The 24,054-nt window shown below is 43.3% G+C and overlaps 2 protein-coding genes across 10 annotated transcripts in view; one reads left to right on the forward strand and one right to left on the reverse strand.

Annotated features, from left to right (window-relative positions):
• LOC135948156 (sal-like protein 1) overlaps positions 1-4,251 on the forward strand; it is a 66,962-nt gene extending 62,711 nt beyond the window's left edge. For 5 of the 8 annotated variants that reach the window (XM_065497267.1, XM_065497269.1, XM_065497271.1 and 2 more), the window contains 4 exons: positions 162-513; positions 1,456-1,601; positions 1,783-1,968; positions 2,356-4,251. In XM_065497267.1, the coding sequence (XP_065353339.1) occupies positions 162-513; positions 1,456-1,601; positions 1,783-1,968; positions 2,356-2,736 (1,065 nt within the window). In that variant the 3' untranslated portion in view covers positions 2,737-4,251. Of the gene's footprint in view, positions 1-161; positions 514-1,455; positions 1,602-1,782; positions 2,044-2,355 lie in introns of those variants that run through there. The other 3 variants (XR_010575781.1, XM_065497268.1, XM_065497274.1) reach the window with 3 other exon arrangements.
• Positions 4,252-4,290: 39 nt separating this feature from the next.
• LOC135948154 (uncharacterized) lies at positions 4,291-23,170 on the reverse strand. Of its 2 annotated transcripts, XM_065497265.1 has the most exons (14): positions 22,583-23,169; positions 21,075-21,207; positions 12,395-13,626; positions 8,183-11,629; positions 7,757-8,090; positions 7,488-7,683; positions 7,164-7,402; positions 6,858-7,104; positions 5,971-6,292; positions 5,627-5,914; positions 5,387-5,566; positions 5,232-5,330; positions 4,891-5,034; positions 4,291-4,716 (listed from the first exon to the last, which is right to left on the reverse strand). In XM_065497265.1, the coding sequence occupies exons 1-14, from the start codon at positions 22,736-22,738 to the stop codon at positions 4,636-4,638; spliced, it is 7,098 nt and encodes a 2,365-aa protein (XP_065353337.1). In that variant the 5' UTR covers positions 22,739-23,169; the 3' UTR covers positions 4,291-4,635. The 2 variants fall into 2 exon arrangements, with proteins under 2 accessions (XP_065353337.1, XP_065353338.1); XM_065497266.1 differs by lacking the exon at positions 4,291-4,716 and having other exon boundaries at positions 4,897-5,076; positions 22,583-23,170.
• Positions 23,171-24,054: the final 884 nt, after the last annotated feature.

A 24,054-nucleotide genomic window follows, 5' to 3' on the forward strand; every position in this document is an offset into this window, starting at 1 on the left:
GTGAAGCACTGGTCACTGAAATTGTGTAAATTACAACCACCAGCGTCTAAATTTTTACAACTTTTGGGATTAAAGAGGACCGAGAAAAAAAACTTTACAGCCTTGATTTTAGTTTGATAAATCGTGGAGAAAACCGACCATTCAATTTCCGGCCTTTGCAGGGCAACATGAAGCAGCACATGCTTACCCACAAGATCCGCGACATGCCGCAGCACCTGTTCGACACGAGTAAGAAGCCGTCGTCCCGCGACCGCGACCTGGTGCACTCGAGCCAGATGCTATCGCACGGCCATCACCCCTCGTCGCTGTTGCCGCAGCAGCACCACCAGCCACCGATGCACCTGTCGCTGCAGTCCTTACAGAACTGCAGCAACAGCAACTCGGAGGACGGGTTGGAGGAGCGGGCGCCGTCGACGCCCACCTCAGACTCTCACATCAGCACCCGATCGCCCGAACTGGGCCTCAAGAGACCGTCGCCTGAGGAAGACATGCCCATGGCCAAGCGACCTTCTGGTAGGTATCTTTTGACTGGAAAAAAATTCATTCTTATAGTCTGGTGGAATTAACAAAGTTCACACTTTCTACCAAGGTTGAGGAAATTGCAAGTCAGAAGATTGGCATTAATTTTATTTTAGAAAAAAATCAAATATTTTCTCAACCTTTGTATTCTGATTCCTCTCATTAATTTAGTGGTGGATTTTTTCTTTACTCAATTGGAATGAGATTAAAATTTGTTGATTAATCCAGGCTTCCGCTGCTTTTTAATTCGCCAATCTGAAAATTTGCAACTTTCTTGTTCGCCTTTGAGTGGGTTGTGAATTTTTGGACGCTTCACTGGTTCAATTTTAAAAATTTCAGCAACATATTGATTTTACACTAAAATTCTACCTCTTTATTATTTATATTCGTTGCTGAATCGTGTCTAGGAATTAACAGAGTGAATGGTTACATCGCTTTTCTGGACAATTTTTTGCTAAAAATGTTTTTTCTTAAGTTGTCCAAATAAGTGATTTGAATGACTGCAGATTACTGAAATTCAGCCTAGAAAAACTCATCAGCCCGTTCGATCGCATTGTTTAGGCATTTATATCCAATGGGAGATATCTGAGCAGGTTTGGGATCTATTACTCGCTGCCCAACGTCGAAAATGGCAAAAGCTAATGAAGTGACTTGAAAAGCTCGAATGGCTCAATGGGCTGTGAGGCGCACCAGCGCCAACTCGCCACTTGCTGGCTTGCGCACCTTGCCAACGATCTTGGGAATAAAATTCTAGCGTTTCAATAAAAAGACTTATGTGCGAGTATGTAAAGAATAGCCACAAACTATAGGTACTAAAAATTAACTTTATCCTTCATAGGCTGACTTTTAGAATGGAATTATTGATGGTGACATGAGTGTGTGAAAGACAGTAGTTGCTTTTGCGTGAAGTTTGCTGAGCTTGCGCGTGTATTACAGGCTTGCACAAGCACTTGTGCCACGTTTGCAATAAGAACTTCTCCTCTTCGTCCGCCCTGCAGATCCATATGCGCACCCACACAGGAGACAAGCCCTTCAAATGCACCGTCTGCCAAAAGGCCTTCACTACCAAGGGAAATCTTAAGGTACGTAAATCATTCTCTTTTTTTTAAATTTAATTTTGAATTCAAAAATGTTCAAAGCCTTTAATTTGATCACTGAATCTCATATGTAAATTGAAATTGAGAAAAGACATGCTTAAAAGGGCATATCGCCGAGACCGACTCACCATGGCCCTGTTCAGAGAGAGTCACGGCTGACATTCAGCATTGCTTACAGGTGCACATGGGCACTCACATGTGGAACAACGGCGCCTCTCGCCGCGGCCGCCGCATGTCGCTCGACCTGCCGCCCATCCCGATGACCCCCAAGGACTCGGAATTCTTGCAGCGACGACCAGACCTATTTTACCCCTACTTGACAACACCCTTCATCAATGGAATGCAGCAAAAGGTCGGTTGACCTATGGAAAAACTAGGCTGTTCGACATGTCAAAATACATGTCTCACAATACCTTTGGAATTTCTGGTACTTTGGTTAAATTATAATTATGCTGCTCAACTCTTAATACAAAAAAGATCCTGCAATAGTCCTGATTTGAAATTTCTGTAACTTTTTTCAATTCATAGCTATTGATTTTACTTCAAGTGAGTAATGAATTTCATAGGCTTGTGTTTGTTTCTTTCAAGCAAAGTTTTCGCTAATATTGTGTCAAATTTGTGCAGAAACAAATTTTATAATTATTTTCCCCCTCGTTTTTAAAGACCAGTAGAAAATCTCATTTTATAATCCTACATTTTCCCGAACGTTTTGATGGAATGAAAAATTCCTGGCTTTCAGCTGAACGAAATCTCCGTGATCCAGTCGTCGACGCCGCCGGGCGGTCTGCCGTCGCCGCCAAGCAAGTTTGGTCCGGGTCTGCCAATGGGTTTCCACGGGCTGGGCCAGCCGTTCGACAAGCCGCTGGGCCTGACGACCGCCGATGCGTCGCGGTCGCCGTCGCCTGAGGACAAGTCGTCGCCACTGTCGCTAGTGCGGCACGCGTCGTCGCCGCCGGCCGCCTCCGCCTGGGACATGCACTACCGCCGCCTCTCGCCCGCCGACCGCAACGGATCGCCGCCGTCCACCCAGCAGGGCATCATGTCATTGTCGCCATCGCCGCCGGCCGGGGCACAGAACGCCGAGGCACCGCAGCATCGCGGCGAGTCCTTGGTCGCCTGAACGGGACAAAGCGTATCTCCACATATCTCTCTCTTGGTGTTTTTAAAAAACAAAAAGCAGCGTAATGTTTAAATGATGAAGAATTAAACCTGATTAGAACAGATGAGTGCTCGCTTTTTGCTGGTGGACTGATACTGGCCTGTCTCTACTTGGTCTGGCGATACTATATTTTTGTTGGTCTAGCGTTGCTGTTTTCAGTTCATGAAATATGAAGCGCAATACTGACTCCCTTTAAAAACCAAGCCGTTGGCTCGCATCGATGAGTGCATGCACTTTCAATGTGCAGAGTTAGTGTAGAGTTAGAACTCATCTAGTCCTTGTTACCTGTTTTTAAGTTAGGAACTGTCTTGTCTCAAATGTCATTTCTTTAGTTTTTTAGATCATTACCAGTACAGTCTTCCAGTGAAAGTGACGCAAATTAAGTATGTGTCCATGTTATGTATCAATTATAATCATCAACCGCGAGGTTTGTACGTGTAAGATAGGTCACCACCCACGAAACAACACACACACACACACGCTATTAGTGTACCACAATGAATGTGCAATCGCTATATATTTATTATCTCTCGTGTAAAAATAAAATCAGTTGCAGCAGTTTTAATATTAAAAAGATTCAAAAGAAAAAGAGAAGCGTAAAGCCAAGATTGGATATATTAATATGCTAAAAAAAGTAAAATGTTGTCTCCCGAATCGTGCGGCGGAAATGTTCCTATATTTCTACATGGTTATTATCCTAGTCTAAAAACGGGAAAATGCGCGCCAGACATTGTGCGGGAGAGTGCTAATCCAGTTTTCATACATTAATCAGTGCATTGTTGTCAACATTGTTGCATTGCTCCGATGATTGTGCTTCGCAACACAATTGATCGAGCGATTGTAATCAGCAGCATTATACGAGTTTCCTCTTTTCACCCCATCCTGCCTCATGGCGAGGCGTTAAATGTGTATGACATTATGATTTTCTCACTACATCTTCTTGGTCGAGGAATGATTTTTTGGAAGACAATCCTGTGATAAAATTCTACTTTTATTGCACTTTTTAATCAAATGATCTAGCAGAAGAACCAAATCTCCAGCTCGTTTTCATTCTAGTATTATATCGTTCGTGTATTCCAGACGATTCCAAATTTTCAATTGTTTCTAAGATGGTCTTGAACAATGTCCAGTATTATTGTTACTATTATTTATGCTAAAGTATCGTGAAGTTAGTTATTTTTAATTTATTTAAGAGTGGACTACAAATGGTTTTGATTGAGGAATTGAATTCTTTCTCTGTAGATTTTCCTTTATGTTGATATTGAATGATATATCAAATATATACGCTTTCTTTATTGAAGCTGACTGTAATAAATGTTTATGGGAAGATTCACATGTGCGTGGATGCCAAGAGGTAGAATTAATATGTAAATGTGTGTGCATATATGAAAATTTTAAATGCAAAAATACTGTACATACATGAAATGTATTTGTGAATGGTAGCATAATTATAAAATAAAAGTATTTGAAAAAGAATCTCGGCCAGTTTTCAATTTTAAATCAAATACCAACATATAAGCAGATCTGATAATTTTATTATACAATAAACAAATTCAGCTTACACTGTTACGGCAATGTGAAAGTCTTCCTAAAAATACATCTCTCGAAATACATTCCAATAATAGTCATTTTACAAATTCTCAAATATTCGTAACAGTTGCAAAGTGTTAAAATCAATTTGAAAGCACTCATCAACGTTTTTTTTGTATTTTTTTATGATTTATATTAATTAAATGGTTAATACATCTTCAGTGAGCGCATTTAAAAACAATTAGTGCACCTTATCACAGAATATTAGCACACTGTATTTCTGATACAAAAATTTGTCTTAATATTAAAAAGGGCTAATTGCATCTAGCTCTAATGGCAATAATTACATTTAGGATGGCATTTGACGCCGTTGACCCCGCACTTGCAACCCCCAGATAAGTCTCCTTTCCCCTGAAATGAGAAAGATTTAAAATTTAAAATCAGCTATACGCAGCCTAAAAGGCGAGGAAAATATCATTTTGTATAAATTTAAATATGATAAGCATGCAAGTCCAAGATAAAGACACTCAAAAATTTTCACATTAAAGTGCTCAAAAACAGTACTTCTTAAAAAAAGTTACTCACTGCTGCTCCCCATCTTGGACCTCTGGTGACCCAGCATATCTCGGTTTTGCACATGGAGCACCGGAGCCAGTCGCAGCCCCACTTCTTCATGAGCACCACCTTGCAGGTTGGACAGCACAGAGCTTCCCCTCGCTCAACCATTTCCTATGCCGGGGCACATTAAATCAGAAACTATTGCAGCTGAGGCTGAGGGAAAACGGAAAACACAAGTGAGGGACACAGAAAAGTGCACAGATCATGTGATGAGAATGCGTTTCAAAGAGAAGCAGGCAATTCATGTGACATTCGGATACATTCAAAACAGGAAAACGATTAGCTTAAAAGCTTGTTTCTCAAACTACCTGAAGCATGGCTTTGGTTCTCATTGCTTCAGCATCGGTTTCAGACGCCTGAGTCACTCTTTCTTGGTACTGCTTGCAGTTGATTCCATCGTGGATGGCCTGAAGTACAAGATAAATCTTGAGAAATTATTCAAAAATTACGCAGTTCCGTTTACTTGGCAAGTGAGGCAGTTGTGGTGTCCACAGACTGGACAGCGAAAATCATTGACGTTGTCCTCGAAGATGCACCAGCCTCTGCAGTCAGGCGTTTTGCAGTGAAAGGCGTTTTTTATTTTGTTCTCCGCCTGAGCCACTGACTTGGCTTGAAGTTTATCATACACATCCGGGGTAACCAGCTGAGAATAAATTTGGGAAATTTAGAATTACAAGCGGAGTCGACAATTCATTCTACTCACGGCTCGAACTTCTCTCTCCTGTAGAGTGGCATCACAGGTATACTGGTCATTGCGGAAAGGGCACCTGACCTCAACATCCTCACTGAACTGGGCTGTGTGGGCCAGACAGGGCCGGCAGAAAGTGTGCAGGCATTCCCTCAGCATGGCACCCTCCCCTGCAGGAAAGCTTCCAAAGCAGACGGGACAATCAAAGGGCTCCATGTTGGGCACCAGGTCCATATTTTCCAGAGCCACCAGAGCTTCGTAGTTGTTCGCGCCGTTTTCCTGGGTCGCTTGGTTTTCAAGGGCCTGGTGAGAGGACAACATTTTAATTAAGTCCATTCACTTACTGGAAATTATATTACTTGATCGTTTTCTTCTTCCTGCTGAAGTCTTTTGGCCTCTTGGTCGGAAATTTCATTCTCGTCTGGAATTTTGTAATCCGCAGGCCGGTCAGTCGTGCAGGCAGCGCAGCCAGGTCTAGTCGGAGGATTAATCAAGGTGCACAGTGGGCACGTCCAGCCTATCTGAACAACAGCTGGTTTCTTCTCCAGAGATGCAGGAGGGGCTGTCGGCTCAAATGAAGCTTCTGGCTGAGCGGCTGCCACATTTCCGTCTTCAAGCAAGTCCTCCTCAGGCTCAGCTAAAGGTGGGGTCAATTGCCTTGGTGCTGGGATTGGAGGAGTTCTGTGAAAGACAAATATCAAATTTGTAGCAAATTCTGGTAGTTAAATTCAAAATTAACAGAAATTAAATATCTAATAAATAATATACATCCATTTATGATTTTTTAAATTTGTTCAAACAAATGAAGCAATATCAGTAATAGAATCTATTGGAGAACTAAAGTCAATCGGTAGGGGGTGTGAATGAACCACGCTCACCCCTTATGATACATTCTTCATTAATTAATTCATTTCATACGCATAGATGTGGTGGTATTTTATTAGCCAGGTTTGCATTTATTGGTATCAGTCAAAAATGCAAAGCAAACCAATATTCCAATTGATTCTGTCATTGTATTGATCTATTTGCTGCACAATTTTTAAAATATCACTTCTTTATCGTAAAAGATAATAGAAAGAAACTCCAACAAGGGATTTATTTTTTTAAATCTTTTTATAATATGATCTAGGCATCATTACACTACCCCACACACAAACAGGTAAACTTGGAATATTCCTTTCAATTTAAATTTCAAAATTTCCACTCATTTAGGAAAATAAAATATTAAAATCAATTTGTTTTTCACCTTTCCTTTCGAGGAGCAGGCTCTGGTGGAAGAGGCTGCACATTCTTTGGCTCTTCCTCAGGATCAGATTCCTCAGAGGACTCACAGTAGCTGTATCTATCCTCCTCAAAGTTGTAATACCAACCAGGCCCTCGCTGGTTCTCTGGAGCTGGAGGCAGAATACGGTCTTCTGCTGGTGGGGGCGGAGGGGTTGCAACCACAGCTGGAGAATCTCTGTTAGTTGCTGGACTTGCACTGTCATTGCGCTCTGTAAATAGTGACGTTTTTTAAGTAATTGAAACATTCCTTAATAACCTCATAGCTTACCAGGAGGTGCAACAAGGTAGAGGAAGACGACGCATCCTCCCGAGGCAACGCTATGCTGCTGCAATGTCTTGTTGTCATCTGACGCAAGTTTCTTGCCCAAAATCCATCTTTGCACATCTGCAGGAATTTCAAACTCCTGCTGGACCTTGGCTTTTAGCTCGCCAACGGTCATGCTTGCATAAACACTCAAGGGAATTGGTCCTTGATGAGACACTTTGTCTTCCACATACATGTCAACGCTAAAAATAAAATAAGATTAGTGAAAATATAAATCTTCTGTTAGATTGAATTAAAATATTTTTTTATTATTTTCATTTAACTCACGTAAACATTTCTGGTTCTTTAGTTTTTATCCTTTGCCTCTCAACTTTGCAGTTGATTTTCAGTCGTGCCAAATCTCTGGCAAGTCCAGCAGCAGTTCTGTGCTGGCCATTTGCGATGGCATTTTCGAGACGTCGAAGTAGACGATTCACAGCAAGCGTATTTTGAGCTCTTTGAGGAGGACTGGTTGCCAGATCAGCTAAATTACAAATTGATATTAGCAATAATTTTATTCAAATTTTTTTGCAAAAGGAATTAATTTTTTTCTTTACCTTTGAATTCAGCGATGCCCTTTGGCTGCGTAAGAGTTCCAGCCAGTTTTTCAATATCACTCGAGTCGCCAACACTTCCAGCAGCGCTGCCAGAGTCTGCCGCACCACTCAGACTTGACTGGTCGTCCAGGTTGTCATATTCATCCTCATCCTCATCGTCATCATCTCCATAGTCATCTTCCACCTGCGCATTCAATTCAACCTTAACCATCACTGGTTTGATTCCTGGGCGGTTCTTCAAGATGGGTGAAGGAACTTTCTGTGCTGGTGGAGGAGGAGTGAGAACTGAAGCAGCTGGCTCTGGAGACATAACCTCCGGCTTTGGTGGCGCATTCTGGAACAGAGGAAAACGAGGGTTTGATTAAACTCCAATATTGGCTTCGAGTATATTCGCTCAAAGAATTTACAAATGCAAATTTTGCACACCTTAATTGCAGGATTTCCACTAGGCACAAGTCCAGGACTAGGAATGTTGGCATAAACATGCTGTGTCTCGGGAGGTGCAAGTGTTTTGTTCGACTTGGTCGCCTCGATGCTGGCGAAGTCTTTGGGTCCCATGAGCAAAAACGTCCCGTTACCCTTGAAGGACGGACTTCTTGCAATTATTTTCTTCACGACCACAGGTGAGCCGTTAGCAGGCGCCCGAGTAGTCTGGTCTTTCACTGAAGTCTTCACGATAGCTCCACTCGTCTGAGCTGCGGATGAGACTTTGTTGGGCTTCAGGACAGGAGCCTGCCTCTTCTCCTGAGCAGGAGGAGACTTCTTGATGGCACCTTTGTTGCTGAAAGGCTCGGTGGCTTTCATCGGAGCCGTGGTGGGCTCCTTGGGCAAGGAGTTTTTCATCTCCTTCAGCTTCTCTTTGATCCTGAGCTTCTCCTCTAGGTCAGCGGCATTGGCCGCAGCCACCACAGCTGCGCCCTTCTCCTTCAACGTCACCACGAGTCCTGTGGTGTCGGTTGAAATTTCAACTGTCCTGCTAACCTTTGGACTTGGAGGGGTGTCTGCGATAGCAACAGCTTGAGCAGGGGTTTTTGCAGCTCTTGAGAGCCGAGGACTGGCAGGTGGCTTGGCTTCTACCGCCTTTTCTTCCTTGTTGAAGAACGCCAGTCTGGCCTTTCTCACTTCGTCGACGTCCTTGGGCGTTGTGGGCTCGTTCGAGCCGACCACCTTGCCGCCTTCCAAAGGCTTTGTCGTCTGCTGGGACGAGGACGCCGTCTGCGGCTTTGTCTTCTTCTCGTCAGCTTCAGTCCTGCCTCCAATGAACGTTTCCGCAACGGCCATTGGAGTCTTTTTCTCTTCAGCTTGATCTTTTACCTCCACTGGCTGCTTCCGCCCTTCCTCCATCACAAATGGTTTGCTATTTTTCATCGAAACAGCGTAAACTGGAGTTGGTTTCTGGACTTCCGCCTTCTTTTCTGGAGTCTTGACGTACACTGGTCCCGGCGGAGGTGATTTCTTGCCTTCTAAGATCTTGATGGCCTCCGCGACCTTTGCATTCATTTTGGGAGGAGACTCCCTTTTGCGTTCGGGAGATTTTTTCTCTGGAAAATAGTGCTTTAATTCAACCTCCCAGTCGATCGGCCCGATCGGTTCGGGTTTTTTAAATGCTTCCTCCTCTTTGGTCACATCATTGGCCATTTTTTGTATGGAGTTGGAGGCCTCCTCCACGGTGTTCACTCCAGCGGCCTCGGCGGCAGGCAAAGATGCCTCGTCAGGACCTTTGCTGGGCCGCCACATGTTGCAAGCGTCGCACGTGAAGCGCCAGTTTTCGTTTTCTAACGTGCAGCGAGGGCAGATCCACATCTTTTTCTTTTGTCTGTTCAGGGTCATTCCTTCAGGCGCCCCATGGATAGACAAGGGTAAAGGAGTTTCCTTCTTTTCTTCTGGCTCTGGTTGAGGCGTTTCCAAAGCAGTCAGCTTTGGATAAAGAGAATCGGTTGCTATTTTCACAGCCGGCGTTTCTTCATGTTTGGTTTCATCTGGTTTTTTCTTCTCCTCAACTTCTGATTTATTTTTTGCTTCACAAGCTGCAGCTTCCTCCTTTTTCTCCTCTTGCACAACTCTCACTGGAGGGGTCTTTTTCCCATTCTGATTTTTACTCTCATTATTGATTAATAATCCAACAAGAGCAGCCTTTGACGAATTCACAGTCACCTTTGAGATGTTTGAAATAGCGTTGAATTTTGAGATCAGACCTTTGGTTGGTGGGGCTTTTGCTGCAGCTTCCTCTTCTGCTTTTGGTTCCTCTATTAGCGTCTCTATTGGAGTATCAGGTGTCTTTTCAACCTTCACAGTTTCATTTTCTGACTTGGCAGTTCCTTCAATCGGCATGTAGTAACTATTGTTCCGAGCAGCCAGAAGTTCTGCTGCTTTCTGCTGGTTGTTTTGGATCAGAGCAGCGGCTTCTTTGTCGATGTCTGAGAACTTTGTCAGTGCCTGGAACTGCATAGACTTTCTCTTGCTCGGGTCAGGGAGCACCCTGGCGTAGTTGACCTCCGGCATCTCAGTCTCCTCGGGCTTCTTGTTACCCAGTTTCATTGGGCTGAACTTGGGAGGTCTTTTGTACCAAGGCTTTGGAGACAAATTTGCGCTGGACGGCGTCGGACTTTGAGGCGGCATTTCCGGGGCCGCCAGGATGATCGGAGGCGCAGTGATGAGGGCAGGACCCTGCAAATTTGACGTTGGACTGCTGTTCTTTGCTCGGTTGATGCAGTCGATCAGTCTTTGTTTCTCATCGGGACTCAGTCTAGCCATGTTCTCCTCCAAGGGTGGAGGCGTCGGCGCTTGCCTCTTTTTATTCCTCCCTAGAGAGGGAAAATTAGTGACCGGTCTGAGCACCTGCTGCTGTCTGCTTGGCGGCTGCGGTGCCTTTCTCTTTCCCCGTACGTGAAGGTAGGCTCCCGCTCTCTTGTCCTTGGCGGACTCGCTAGCAGACCTTCTGTGTAGCTTCACCTGTACGTTCGGCTCCATGATCTCCATCCTTTTTCTGTGTTCTAGATTGATAGGCAAACTGAGTTCTGAGTAGTGCTCGCTCTTGGGCACCGGTGGGGCAGGGGCTTTCCTCTTTCCCCGCGCGATGGGCTTTAAAGTGTCGGAGAAAACTGTCTCCTGGCTGCAGGCGAAGTGACGGAGTTTGTACTTTCGCTTGAATGTGAGTCCTTTGTCCAAAATGCGGGAACGCTCACGCTGGCGGATTCTCAGTCTGTACGTGTCTGAGTCCGCAGCTGGTGGGGCATAATGCAGACTGGCCTTGTTGTTGTTATTATGGTAAGCAGCGGGTTTGACGAAAGCAAAACTACTCGCGGCACTGACTACGGTGCCCAAGCTGTTAGTGCTACTCGAGCGGCTGAGCGGCGCCTCTTTGCTAATTACCTGCTGCTGCTCTTCAGAGCCCGAGTTCGGCGAGCCCGAGTCTGTTTTCCGCAACCACTTGAGGAAGGACAAAATGCCACCGCTACGGCGGTTGCTGTGGCTGCTGTGGTTTGTGTTGGACGTGAAGGTGGCCGTGGAGCTGGACGTCGAGCTAGCTACACTGGAGCCAGAGTCCAAATTGGCGAATTGCTTGTCGTAGCGTTCCGAGTAGATCGCGTCGGCGGCGGCGACTGCGTCTTCGAACGAGGTGATTGAGATCGAGGGCGAGATGGACGGCGACCCCTTGGTCTGAGGCTGGCTGCTGTTCATCGAGTCTGGCCGCGCATGATGTCTCGGTGGGGCGGCGGGCGCGTCTCCTATTGCGTCGAACCACTGATAGATCAGCTCCTCGGTGGTCTGCGCAGGGGCCACATCGCTCAGCGGCCGGCGCGGTCCGTTTAGGCTGTTGTGTCTGCGGAGGGGCACTCGAGGAGGGGTGGAGGTGTCTGCGGCCGCAGAGTGCTGCGAACAAGAAGTAGGCAGTGCCCAGAATCATCTTTCTCCGACTAGTCTAGAGTTTTGCAATCAATTTTGCACGCTCTCAGGGGGTGTTTTTTTATAACTGGTGGTGGTTGTATTGGTGGTGGTGGTGGATGATTTTGGTTCAAGTAATTTGCACAAATATTTGCACTCTTGCCGCTGCTTTAAAATCATAGGCTTGAGCACAGGTGGATGACATAGACGAAAGTGTTTGTTTATCCCTCCTCGTCATAATATTTTTGTTGGGTTAGTGCAGTGAAAATATTATTTTTTGATAGCAGGAGGCAGCTATGTCAATGCTAAACTAGACTATAACGAAAATAAACAGTGAACACACGCACACTCCACTTGACAAAGCATGCATATTTGGCATTTAGTCCAAAATCCAGGAAAAAAATTAAATCTTAATTTTTAATAAAAAATATATTAATCCGATATTTCTGGGCGTTGCACAAACCGTAAGTACCCAGCCCGGATTGAATAAAAACATAATTGAGAAATAAATTTTGGATGATTGTTCCTATTTTAAAAATAATTTAAGTAAAACCGACATCTTAATCTCTGTTTAATTTTCCAACAAAAGTTTGACTTATTAAGTTACTCCTTAATTATTAATAATGATAGCAATAAACAAGACTTTTTCTTAAACTGTTGATTATATAAGAACCAAAAAATTCCCTGAGAAAAAAATTATCCCCATCAAATTAACATTTGAATGCGCTATATAAATGTAAAAAAGATAAATACCTGGTTATTTTCTGCGCTGACTTCTGCTTTGCTGCTTTCTTCCTCTTCTTTTTCAACACCGCTATTTATCGGTGGAAGAGGTGCTCTCTTTTTCACAGACGACCGGTGTCTGTTTGGCCTAGCTGGTGCTGTGTGGAAGTGTCCAGCATTCCCGTCTTTCTTGCTTTTTGGCGGTGGCGGCGGTGCTGGACTGCTGCAGCTGTCTTTTTCTTCTTCCTCCTCCTCTTCTTCTTCTTCAATAGGTTCTACTGACGCTGCTGTTTCTGCTTCCCTTTCAGGCTCCTCTGTGGTTGCAGCGTCTTCAAAAACCTCAACCTCTGATTCAGAACCTGCGTCAGGGTTCTTGTTCTCTGCCTCTACCACTGATTCCTTGCTCTCTTCTTTTGGTATTTCATGCGCGATTTCCAATACCTGCGGCAAATCAGGTTTTTCTTCTTCCTTCTCAAGAACTTCTTCTCGTATTTCAACTTCCTCTACCTTGAGAGGCTCTTCTTGTGCCTTTTCAGATTCAACTTCTGCCTTGACGGGCTTAACTTCTACTTTTGCCGGTTCCTCCTCTGTTCTTTCCGGCTGCTTCTGCGCGGGCGCCTTTTCACTCTGCTGGATCTGCCGACTGAACTCCTTGGGGACCCGGATGGCAGACGCTGGGAGGACTGAAAGGTCAACTTTGGTAGTTTCGTCGACACTTCTTCTAGGGGTCTTCTTTGGCGCCTGTGGTTCCGAAAGAATCGAAACTCCCGACAACTGCGGTAACCGAGAAGCCAAGAGCTTGAGCACCGAGTCGTCGATGGGCAGTGAGTCCAAAGGAGGTGCGAACGCAGACTTGGGCAAGGGCTGGAAAGCGTGTCTCACTTCCTCCCCCTGAGAGTCAACCCGCTGTAGAGCGTCTTTAGCTACTCTGGGCGTCGGCCGTTGCGCCTGCTGACCTATGAGCTTGGCGAACTCGGCCTGCTCCCTCGCCTTTTTGGAATTGCGTCGCACTGGTTTGACGACAGGCCTGCTGAGGGTGTCGTCCGCGGAGCTGCTGGGGTCCGGCGAGGTGGGAGCTCTTCTGCTCCGCGACACCACCGACTGTTGGGAGGAAGCTCGCGAGCTGCTCGCTGACGATTTGGTCCTCTTTGGCTTGGGCACTGGGGCCTTGGTGGCCCTGGGAGACGCTTCGCCGGGAAGGGCAGAAGACCTGGTGTCAAGCCTCGGAGACTGTTGCGCCTTGTTTATCACAGGGGCAACACCTGAAAAAAAATAAAAAAAGATGATCAGAGATTATGTTCACAAAAGTATTGTTTTAAATAAAACATCTTTGTTAATTTTTAAAATGAAAAAAAAATCCCCCATAGAGATAAAAAAAACTGTTGAGTAATTGTTCTACGGTCAATTGATTTATTCTCGCCGTTTAAGATTATTCGCCGCCTGATTGCTTGTGCCGCGCTAAATAAATACTCGGCGCGTTGCTTGCCTTTGAACACAGCAGTTGGCAGCTATAGCTTCATTGAAATTTCCGTCCGCATCGGGATTTTCGCTAGTCTAAGACAATTTTCCGCTGAGCGAGATCCGAGCCAAAGAATTTACCCAGGTTTCCACGCTGCTGAATTAGCAAGACGTATTTACACGTATGATAAAAAAAACACACACAAGGGTAATGAGGGACGCGGCACATTTATATTTTTAGCACACGTCATTAGAGGCAGTTAAGCAACCAGCGCCTGCTACGAGGAAATCTGTCAATGCTTGAGTGAATTATAAGCATTGACAGCAGGTGATTTAATTTTGGAGTGAGAATATTGCAGCTGTGTTTGATCGAGCGAGTTACAATTGAATGTCTGAATTTAAAAAAATATATCTCTGACCCCAAACTAGGCGTGACTTAATTCATTTCTTAAATTATACGACCTCGAAAAATAAAAATAAAAGCTTTTGACTCAAGGGGTTATTTTTATCAAACCTAATTTACAGGTGAATTTAAAATATTGTTTACGTTTTGGTGAATTTTATACTAGTTAAAATTATTCAAACAAGTTTGACATTAAATTGAAAATAAGAGTGGCAGCCTCAAAATACTATCCACTAGATTTTTTGTACTGACATTTAACCTGCAAAATTTAAATCGAAAGCCAGTGGCGAGCATGACGGACTTTGATTTACGAGAGGCTAAATGCCGCCGGTTCGCAGACAGAGATCTCTTTGCAGAAGAGCGTCTGGCCGGTGTATGGGTGTGTGCTCGAAATAGAGTACTGTTTACTTGTTGGCAATTAATTTCAATTTAAAAATATCCCTTTCCGCGCATGGATTTGGCAAAAGTATCAAATGTCTGGTACTCACGCACGATGATAATTACAGCGAAAAGCGAAAACGAACGTTGCTTGCAAAATATGAAGCCAAGTTTGCGGCAATTCGAGTGAATGTGCCAAAGAGTGCAAATAGGGCCACGTGACGACGCGTGTATCCCACCTGATCGGAGCAATTGCAGAGTGCGGAATCGAAGAAAGGGCACTGATTGCGGGGCCGAGAGCGGTTCGCAGGAGCACCGAGCGCTTGGAGAAGCGCCGAGCCAATGGTCCCCAATGACGAGCCACCGGCCGTGCGCGCCGCGGCGGCTTCTTTGCTGCCACCGCCGACTACTAGCTCAACACACACGCGCCGATATTTTTAGCCTCTCGCGTACACACTCAGTTCGTTAGTTAGTTAGCCATCTCTCGCCGTTTTTATTCCGGCACAAAAAATATTAAACCCGGGACGGGCTGAACGCCTCCGACGGCGGCGAATGACACGCGGAATGAGCCAAAAGGGTGGAGACGCGAAATTTTTCGACCCAGAAAAGTCCAGATCTGAGGTTCCGCCTGTCAATCGTTGACAAGGCTGCTATAAGTTTCGATGTGAATGGTTACGCTTACATTCTTTAAAATAGACTTGTTTGGAGACAGAAAATAGACTTATGCAAATCATTCTGTTTCAAACAAACCAAATTCCTAGCAAAATCTGTTTCAGTGGTTTGAATTTTTTCACTTCAAATTATAAAATATTTTTTTTGAAATGGTTTTTGACAATTTAGCAAGATAAATATTTGTATTTCTGCATAAAGGAATAACGTTTAAAATATGCCAATAATTTAAAAACAATTAAATGCAAATTATGAACTGTACAGTAAAATTTTTATAATTAAATTTGCAGACACCTTGGTGGCTGCTGCAAATTGCATGCTTGAAGTGAGAATAAAAACAAAAACAAATAAGTAATTCACACCTCATCGTCGTTTGTTTTTTAATGTGAGCACGCATGGCAATGTGTTGGAAGAATATTTAATTTAAAAATGAACCACTTTTAGTCACAAATAATGCAGGGGCAGTTGTCTCAAAAATATCACACGTGAAGCCTCTGATTAGTTCCGGCTCTGTAGCAAAGTTGATCATTAACCACGACAGCCATATTTCGAGAGTGAGCTAGCTCCATGAAAAAATCACAAAAATAGCCTTTGCGGCGGGCCGAAAGGCATGAATGGAGACGAAAAACGAATTAATGTATGGTAAGGAGAGCCGCGTGAATGGACCGAATGAACAGCGTCGCGTTAATTAATCAGAGGAATTCCAGCAGTTGGCCGGGTTATAATGGGAAGGAGGCAGGCTTTTCTGATGGCAATGCCATAATTTGAAACACCCGCTCGTGTCATGCGATCCGGCAATAATTGAAATGCTAGTTAGGCAAAATGCAATCCTAATGACGTCAAACATAAAATGTATCAACTTGCATTCAACTAAATAGAGTAAAATAATTTATTTCCAGCGCCTTACCATTAAAATGGACATTAAAGAAAATGAGTTAATGATGTATTAAATTTTAATTTTAGTTAGTAGTGTTTGGAAGTAAAATCAACGAATAATTGCATTTTAAGTCAGACTTTAAATTTATGAAAGTACCGTTTATATTATACTGTGTGATTCTACATTGTTAACCATTATTTAACTTGAAGGGTTCTACCTATATAATACATTAATTGAATTTCACAACATTTTCCTCTTTTTGTAAATTGAGAAAAATAAAGATTTTGATTAATTGGACATTAATTTAATTGACAAATTGGACTTTCGAAAACCGGAATTCAAACAACATGGATATAGGCTAAAATCAACAATAAAATCGATGATATCTCACGATAATTATCATGGATATAGTTTTAAACTAAAATGCAATCGGTATTTTAAAAGCCTATTAAGTAATTCTTTGTTCATCTATCAATAATTTTCGATGAAATTAAATATAACAAGAAGTAGTGGTATTCTCAATGCATAGGATTGCTATTCAATAACTTGATTGGAAAACAGGTGTCCGAACAGGCCACGCCCGATTGGGATTCCGATGGAGGCAATTTGGAGGAGCACCCATCGCTTGGAGCACGTGCTGGGGCGGTGAAACAAACCACTTGCTGCTCGTTGGCTGGCTTAAAGCACTTAATTTATGCTCCCTTAATAGCCATGGGTGCTGGCGGCACGCGGTTAGCGTTGGGTGCCACGGCCCGTGCTCCAAAGTTGACAAATACATCAGCACGCGTTACACGCGGTCGCTTTTTTGCCCCGACGAGCACCCAACGCTCCGCCACCAGCCACCAGCTGTCGGCAATTACACCTACGCGCCTACTAATTAGATCCATTAAACAAACCAATTAGTGCAGCACGTATGATAAGCTTTTGTCGCGTGAATCCAATGATGATTGATAGCTTCACGCATTTTCGTTTTTGCCATTTGATTAAATTTAAGTGCAAGTGATTACAATAAATTAGTGCTCATTGTCAGTCAATAGATTCGTACTGCAGCTTTTCAAAACAGAAACAGTTGATATGAAATGCAGCTTTCTTGGTTTAATTTTTAGTATTCCTGCAGAACTTTCCTGCTCTGTAAAAATACGGAAAAATAAGAAATATACAAGCGTTGAAATGTGTACAACTTTAAGCTCTTTCACTTTCTTTACGAGTGTCGCGAGTGCGTTTTCCTAATCCAATCGGCATAATTAATTCATGATATTAAATCATAATTTTGTTGAAAACTCGCTTCTTTACTACATTTCTACTAGCCCGTTTCAAAGTGATGTCTCAGCCGACGCCCTATCCACGCTTCGCGCCAATCTGGACCCCAGTGCAGACAGGTAAAATTTTTTATCAAATATCTCCAAGGAGATGGAACTACAATTTATATCTGATTTTAATATTGCAGTTTGTCAAAGTAAAACGAAATTGCAAAAATTATGTTATTTTTTCCTTACAAATCTTTTGTACATAAAAATTATCAAATGGATTTTTTTAAATGCATAATTATCTGCACGGATGTATATAACTCCATAAAACTTAACCGGAATTTTCACAAAAAATGCGCTGGGAGTGATATTTTGACTGAAACCTTAAGAAACAAAGGTAAGGGAATGAACAAAATGTTGCGTGTGTTTTTAATATACAACCCCCACTTATATTTTTGTATTACTGCATTTCTTTCATTCTTCTCTCGTTTGTATGCGCTTAACAGGCTATTAATGCGAGACAGGCGTCTAACTTGTGCATCTCGAAATGACACTGAGAAGTCTTTTACAAAAATCCAATTAAACGCAGCATTTTCGAGTCTTTCAAGGCAGCAGAGAAAATGCCTCACGAAAGCATGTCGAATGGGCCACGAGATCAAATAGAGAACAGCACTTCCGGTCGAGAAGTCGGTCCTTGACATTTTACGCGGCTGCTTTTTCGGGGACAAAACTCGGTGCGCGCGAGGGATTAAATTAAGCCGTGCTGTGACAAATGCCCCGCGTCTGCTGGAGCAACAACTGCGCCAAGGTTGGGACGGAACGGTGATTTAGGTGGCACGATGACAGCCGATCATCAGTGGTTGCGTCCAAGAGCTTTTTTGTCCGCGTTTGGGGCTAATTTCGGCAGCCTCGAGGGTGGCAGTGTCAATAAATAGCGTCGCGGAGCGGTTGTGAGCCTCCGATGGTCTCAATTTGTCATTTACTTTGGCTCACTTTGAAGTTTGGAACACGAGGAAAAAGAAAATGATCAGATATAGTTCGGACTAATGAGCTGTGCATTGTTTATGTTGAAGCAATTTCGGATTTGGTCTAATTTTAAATCTTCGATGTACAAAATAATTACCTTGGTATTAAATATGGACTGCACGGAATTCCAGGTATCAGAGCAACGGGAGTGTTGTGCCTTTGACTGCACGAAAGAAGCTAAGCTTGACCAGCAAGTTGCTCACTGCGAAGAAATACGGAAAATTCCATAGATAACTTGGAAGCTGCAGAAATGTCTAAAAACTCTCAAGAATACGACTGCGGAGCGAATGTTGGCTACCGCGATGAAATGAAATCGTCAAAATGCCACTGAAGATAATATGCAACAGGGAAAATTTCGTAGTGTCGGAAATATGTAATTTACTGAGCACGACATTTCGATTTGGAAAATATGATAAAACAGTTGTTTGTGTCTACGATTATGGTTGTGACATGCGATCGCGTTAAAAAGTGAAATTTATATCCGCTGTTGTAATATTTTCCCTATAGAAATTATTATTTTTAAATAACGGGCATTTTTTCATGATTCACAAATACAACATACCTAAAAATATCAGGAATTTGTTTATTGTATTTGTCTGAAAAAGCGTTTGTATGATGTAGTAAAATGTGCTTTGTATTTCAACCAAAGCCTAGCTTTTTCTTCGCTTTGGGTGGATGGTTACGTGTAAAGAGGGTTTGGACTTCCCCTACAGTCACGCTAGCAGGCGGCGAGAATGAAATCACAGATAAATTCAACTGGTGAGCGTGCTTGTGCCACTTGAATGCAACATCTAAAACTAGACCCGGGGGTTAATTTGTTGTTTCTGAGAGTGGCACACTCTAGTCGAAACATAATTAAACTGCAGAGGCGTGCCCCTGCCGCTTCTTAACCTTAGCAAAATCAAACTTAAAAATTTTGACTCGAGAAGAAAATATTAAGTGGGTTTCTAATTATAGGCGCACCTGGGCCAATTTTAGTTGCATCAGCTGATGCCGAGCGCCTGTCTATATCTTGCGTGTGGTCTTTGAAGGCAAATCAGATGCTGAAGTAGCCCAATTAAAAATAAACATTCAAAGGACCACACTCGCAGGAGACAGGAGACGCAGGACAAATTTGTGACAAATATTTGCAATGTGCCAAATGGGGGAGTAAACAATTCCTAGTATTTCCTCTATACATTAAGCAAACGAAACAGAGTTGAGAAATTGAATGTGTAAACGAAGAGGATAACATTTATACAAACACTACGTGTGTCCGATATTGCCGAGTGTTGCAAGATATAAATAATTAGAGTGAACATGTCCGTCGCATCCATTTACGTTTTAAAATGTCCTGAGCTGTTCAGAGGAGGGTTCTCGGAGCGAATGAAGAGTACTCATTACGCTCTGCTGACGCGCAAATTTATTTTTGCTTTCTCATCATGTTAATTACGATAATTTCCTCTAATGGAAATTCTTCAAATAGAGATTAATTTAAATTTCTCTCTGTTGTCCATGGCATTTATCTTGTGTATGACTGGCACACAAATAATTCAGCCTCAAGCTGGCTTCAAAGAAGGCAAAATTTTAGATATCAATATTTTGTGAATGAAATTAGATGTACTTTTTAATTTTGAAAAGTATAAAATAAAATTTCAAGAAAGGACGTTAGTATTTAAATATAAAACATTCCTCCTGTCAATGATATTCGATTCCTGACCATGGCATCAATATTTCGCGTCAAGATGAAAGCAAAATTAAAGTGTTATTAATTCCGTTTGTTCATTTACATCTCTTTGGAACTAAATATTCCCAATCGCCAAAATTCAGTTTGTACTTCGGCATTTCAATTCCTTCCGGAAGTCTAAAAATACAACAGGACAGCCTTGAAAAACTTGGCGAAATCGAGGCACAAACGCGCGACAGAGCAAAGTTTGGAGGTTGCAAACATCGCGCTCGAGTTCGCGAGAGCAGGGAAGTCGAAACGAGAGTTGGACGGCCGCCCAGATCGAAAAGACAGCAAAAACAGAGGCCCACAACCGGCGGCCGCCACCGCCGCCGCCGCCGTTAGTCCATCCGCCCGTCCACTATTCTACATTACTTCTCCACCTTTTGGAACGGAATCAAAAGCAAAGTCTACGCCTGAATCACGTTGGCCGGCCGGCCGGCCGGCGAAAGCGTAAAAGCACACGTTGAATCACACCCATTTTGCCCTTCACGACGCCAATTACTCTGCATATGTTGCTCCAAAGGAAACTCGTCCTCGCGGATCGCGGCGCATTTCTAATTTGGGCACTGACTGAAAATGCCTATCGCATCAAAAGCGGGAACAAAAGCTTTTAGTTTGATTTTCGTGTGCTGAACAAATTCCTAGCTGGCGATGAAACGACGTTAGCAGCTTCTTTCGCTTTGGCGACCGATTTACGAAGGGGAAAACTCTGTTAATAAAAGCATTGGACTGTTTTAAAGCCCTGATTTTGAGACTTTTATTCGGAGATGCTTCAATTTAAGAAGCTCTCAAGCTTTACTCAGTAAACACCGATTAGCGCAGCGAAATTCTATTTTGTTAACATAGTTTTAAGTTTTTCAATGTTTTGGCCCTTAGCACTGGCAGAATGAAGTATAAAAACCCCATGCAAGATCGGTTTCTATTTTAGTACATTTGAAACTCACCGAAAGAGCGTAGGAGAGAGTCCTCTTTAGCAACCACGCTGGCAGGAACGAGTAAACCGTGCTTGGTGCGGCACTGGAACAGTTGTCGGCCACACCACGAGCCGTCGATGCCACCGTATGGCAGCTCCTTGTCCTGAAACAAAACATCCGAATGATTTAAAGAATGAATAAAAATTTGCGAGTAATGAGTCACTTGGATTTATTTCTAGTAGACACTATGTTTGTTAGCTTGTCCAGCGTATGATTCCGGACGCTTTACGAGCAGGTCGTAAAAAGCGCTAGCAATTTTACAGCTTTGGCGCGGTCGTTTTTTCCATCGTGTAAATTTTTATACGCACATATCCGCCAAACAAACAATTATTCTTGAAACAAAGGCTGCACGCGAGCCAAATCGACTGAAGCAGGAGAGTTCATTTCCAATATCCAATTTGTTGAAAATTGAGTTAGCAAAAGGTTATTTTGTAAACGGGGGCCGTGCGAATTATTTCAAACTGCTTCGCCAGAGAGGAAGAAATTAATACAATTTGAATAGCATCAAAACAACACACATGAAATATTGAAAATAAACAGAGATAAGTTGAGAGCAGGTACAGACTTAGACGCAGTTTATTTATATTAGAACTCCCCATCTGTCGCTGAGCGAAAAATTTCAGAAATTTTAAAGCGCGAAGAAACGCGGCGCTTCTTGCTCGTTTGGCCCATTCCAATTCCAGCTTAGACTCAGAGCGCCAGCCAGACTCATTTCTCGTCTGCCGTCTATCGCATATGTTTTATTAAGTCTGTGCCAAGTCGCGGCGCGGCACCTGATGATACTTTTCCACTCTAGAGCTAATAAACACCAGCTATATTGCTACCCAGCGAGCATGAAAAGCATTCAGTTTACATGAAAAATTTATGTGGCAAGCGTATCAAGCCGATCACTAAAATTATGCAGCTTTTTCAAGCCTGCAGTAGATTGAAAAAAATGGTTCAATATTTCCGTTTGCATGAAATAATTTAGCTTAAATCTAACCATATCCACAAACAGTGGAAACATATGCAGTCCCTGACATTTTCATTTTTAATATATTTTACTGACATTTAATTAACAAACTGTTCAAATTTAACTACTAATAGCTGCATGAAAATCTTTAAGTTTTATTTGGATTTCAATCCTTCAACAAGCCGGAATTCTTTTAAATAAATCAACTAAACTATAAATTTAAAAAAATTAATACTGGATAGTATTAATTCAAAATGATTTTTAACTTGAAACAAAAACGACCCTTAATTTGCCAGCAGTCATAGAAAAGGGACATGTAAAAGTGTAATGCAGAGGTGGGCGTGTATTGGGCCAAATGAACGAAACACAACGTGGTCACCCACTCTAAAGTGTGGCGGCCTGGGTAAAAATAAAATTACATAAGAAGGACAAGTGCCAAAAGAAGCCACTCGATCTTCGCGGGCATGTGAAACGCAATCGCACCCCCGTGGCCAATTATTTGTGATTGCAAAGGTGGGTAACTCACGAGTTCGAGGCCGACACTCCAGCCAGAGCCCATTCCGGGCAGTTTGCCGATCCAGCGGACATGGCCGCCCTGCGGGAGGCCGCTGCCGCTGCCCAGCCAGACGGCCCTCTCGCCCACGAGGAAGGGCGGGTTCTGCTGCTGCCGGTGCTCCAACATGTGCGAATGCCCTTTTTGCAGCACGAGGAGGATGGACCTGCAGCAGTATAGTCACTGCTCACTGCTATTTTTACTTCGTGCCGTTCGCCACCGCCGCCGCGATTTGTGTTTTCCTCTCGGTCCCCGCGCGCACACCCTTGCAATGGCCGCCGGTGTCCAGAGTGACCACTCACGTGCGTCCCCGGCGCGGCTAGTCAGAGTGCAGCTGGTGCATTTTGGCCCGCGCGGCGCCGCCGAATGCGGCGACCCTTGTTTCTCGCGTGTTTCGCGCACTGCTCCCGCGCCTCGGCCTCGTTTCCGCGAGCAGACTCGCCACTAATAGATCACCCACCCGAGCGAGCGAGCAACAGAGGCTGCTGCTCTTTCGCCGCCGCTGTTTTGCTTTTGCAACGATCAGCCGGCATCATCGACACCGACAGACTGGCCGACTGCTGGTGCTGGTGGATCGTTGACATGTGAATTCCGCTCCTCAGAACAATCGATCGTGTCTCTTCTTCATTCTCTGAAATTAGGAAAGAGGTTTTTTGAGCTGAAGAATCTTTGGCAGCTGGAGCTTTTTTAATTCTTCAATACCTCGTCATCATTTAAAAATAATTTGAATCTTCTCTGACCATACTCCGATTTGATTTTTATTTTTTCACGACCGAGACACTAAGCTATGAAATAAAAGTTTATTTTAAAACCTGCGTAACTGAAGATTAGTAAGGAAAAAAGATTAGTAAGGTTTCAGCCGTCAGATTTAAGGCGGCGGATGCCGGGACTGGCTTATCTGAATTTTTTGCCCGATGGCGGCTGGCCATTTTATCAGCGGCTGGCCATTTTTATCAGCGGCTGGCGGCTGGCGCGGCTGAATATTTTGAACGTGAAGGTTAATAGTGCTTAACAGCCTGAAGTGCCGGAGGACATTTTTCTCCTGCACTTTTTCATTTTTGACCCATATTCACCAACGGCAAGCGCGGCTGCCCAAGTGACCCAAAATTTTCCGGCTGGCTGAGACCTCTAGTAAAATCTAATTCTTTTATTTGTGTGAATGCTATTTTTAAAACTAGAGACGCATTCCTTAAAATAGATTTTAATTTAAAACTTTCAAGTTTAAACAAGATTTAAAAAGATGCTTGAAGTAATGCTAAAGAATGTTTTCTTTTTTAATATATTATTGCAGTTCTTAGTTCAAAGACCACACGTTGGATCAATTCACTTTGGTTGGGAATTTCAGGCAGTTAGTAACCTGGTTACTTTTCTATTTATCATATTAACTTAAGTGCAAAATAAACAGCCTAAAAGGAACAGAATCCATTATTTGATGTGATTTAAAA

This window comes from Cloeon dipterum, chromosome 1 (assembly GCF_949628265.1).
Source record: "Cloeon dipterum chromosome 1, ieCloDipt1.1, whole genome shotgun sequence".
In the NCBI taxonomy this organism is placed as follows: domain Eukaryota; kingdom Metazoa; phylum Arthropoda; class Insecta; order Ephemeroptera; family Baetidae; genus Cloeon; species Cloeon dipterum.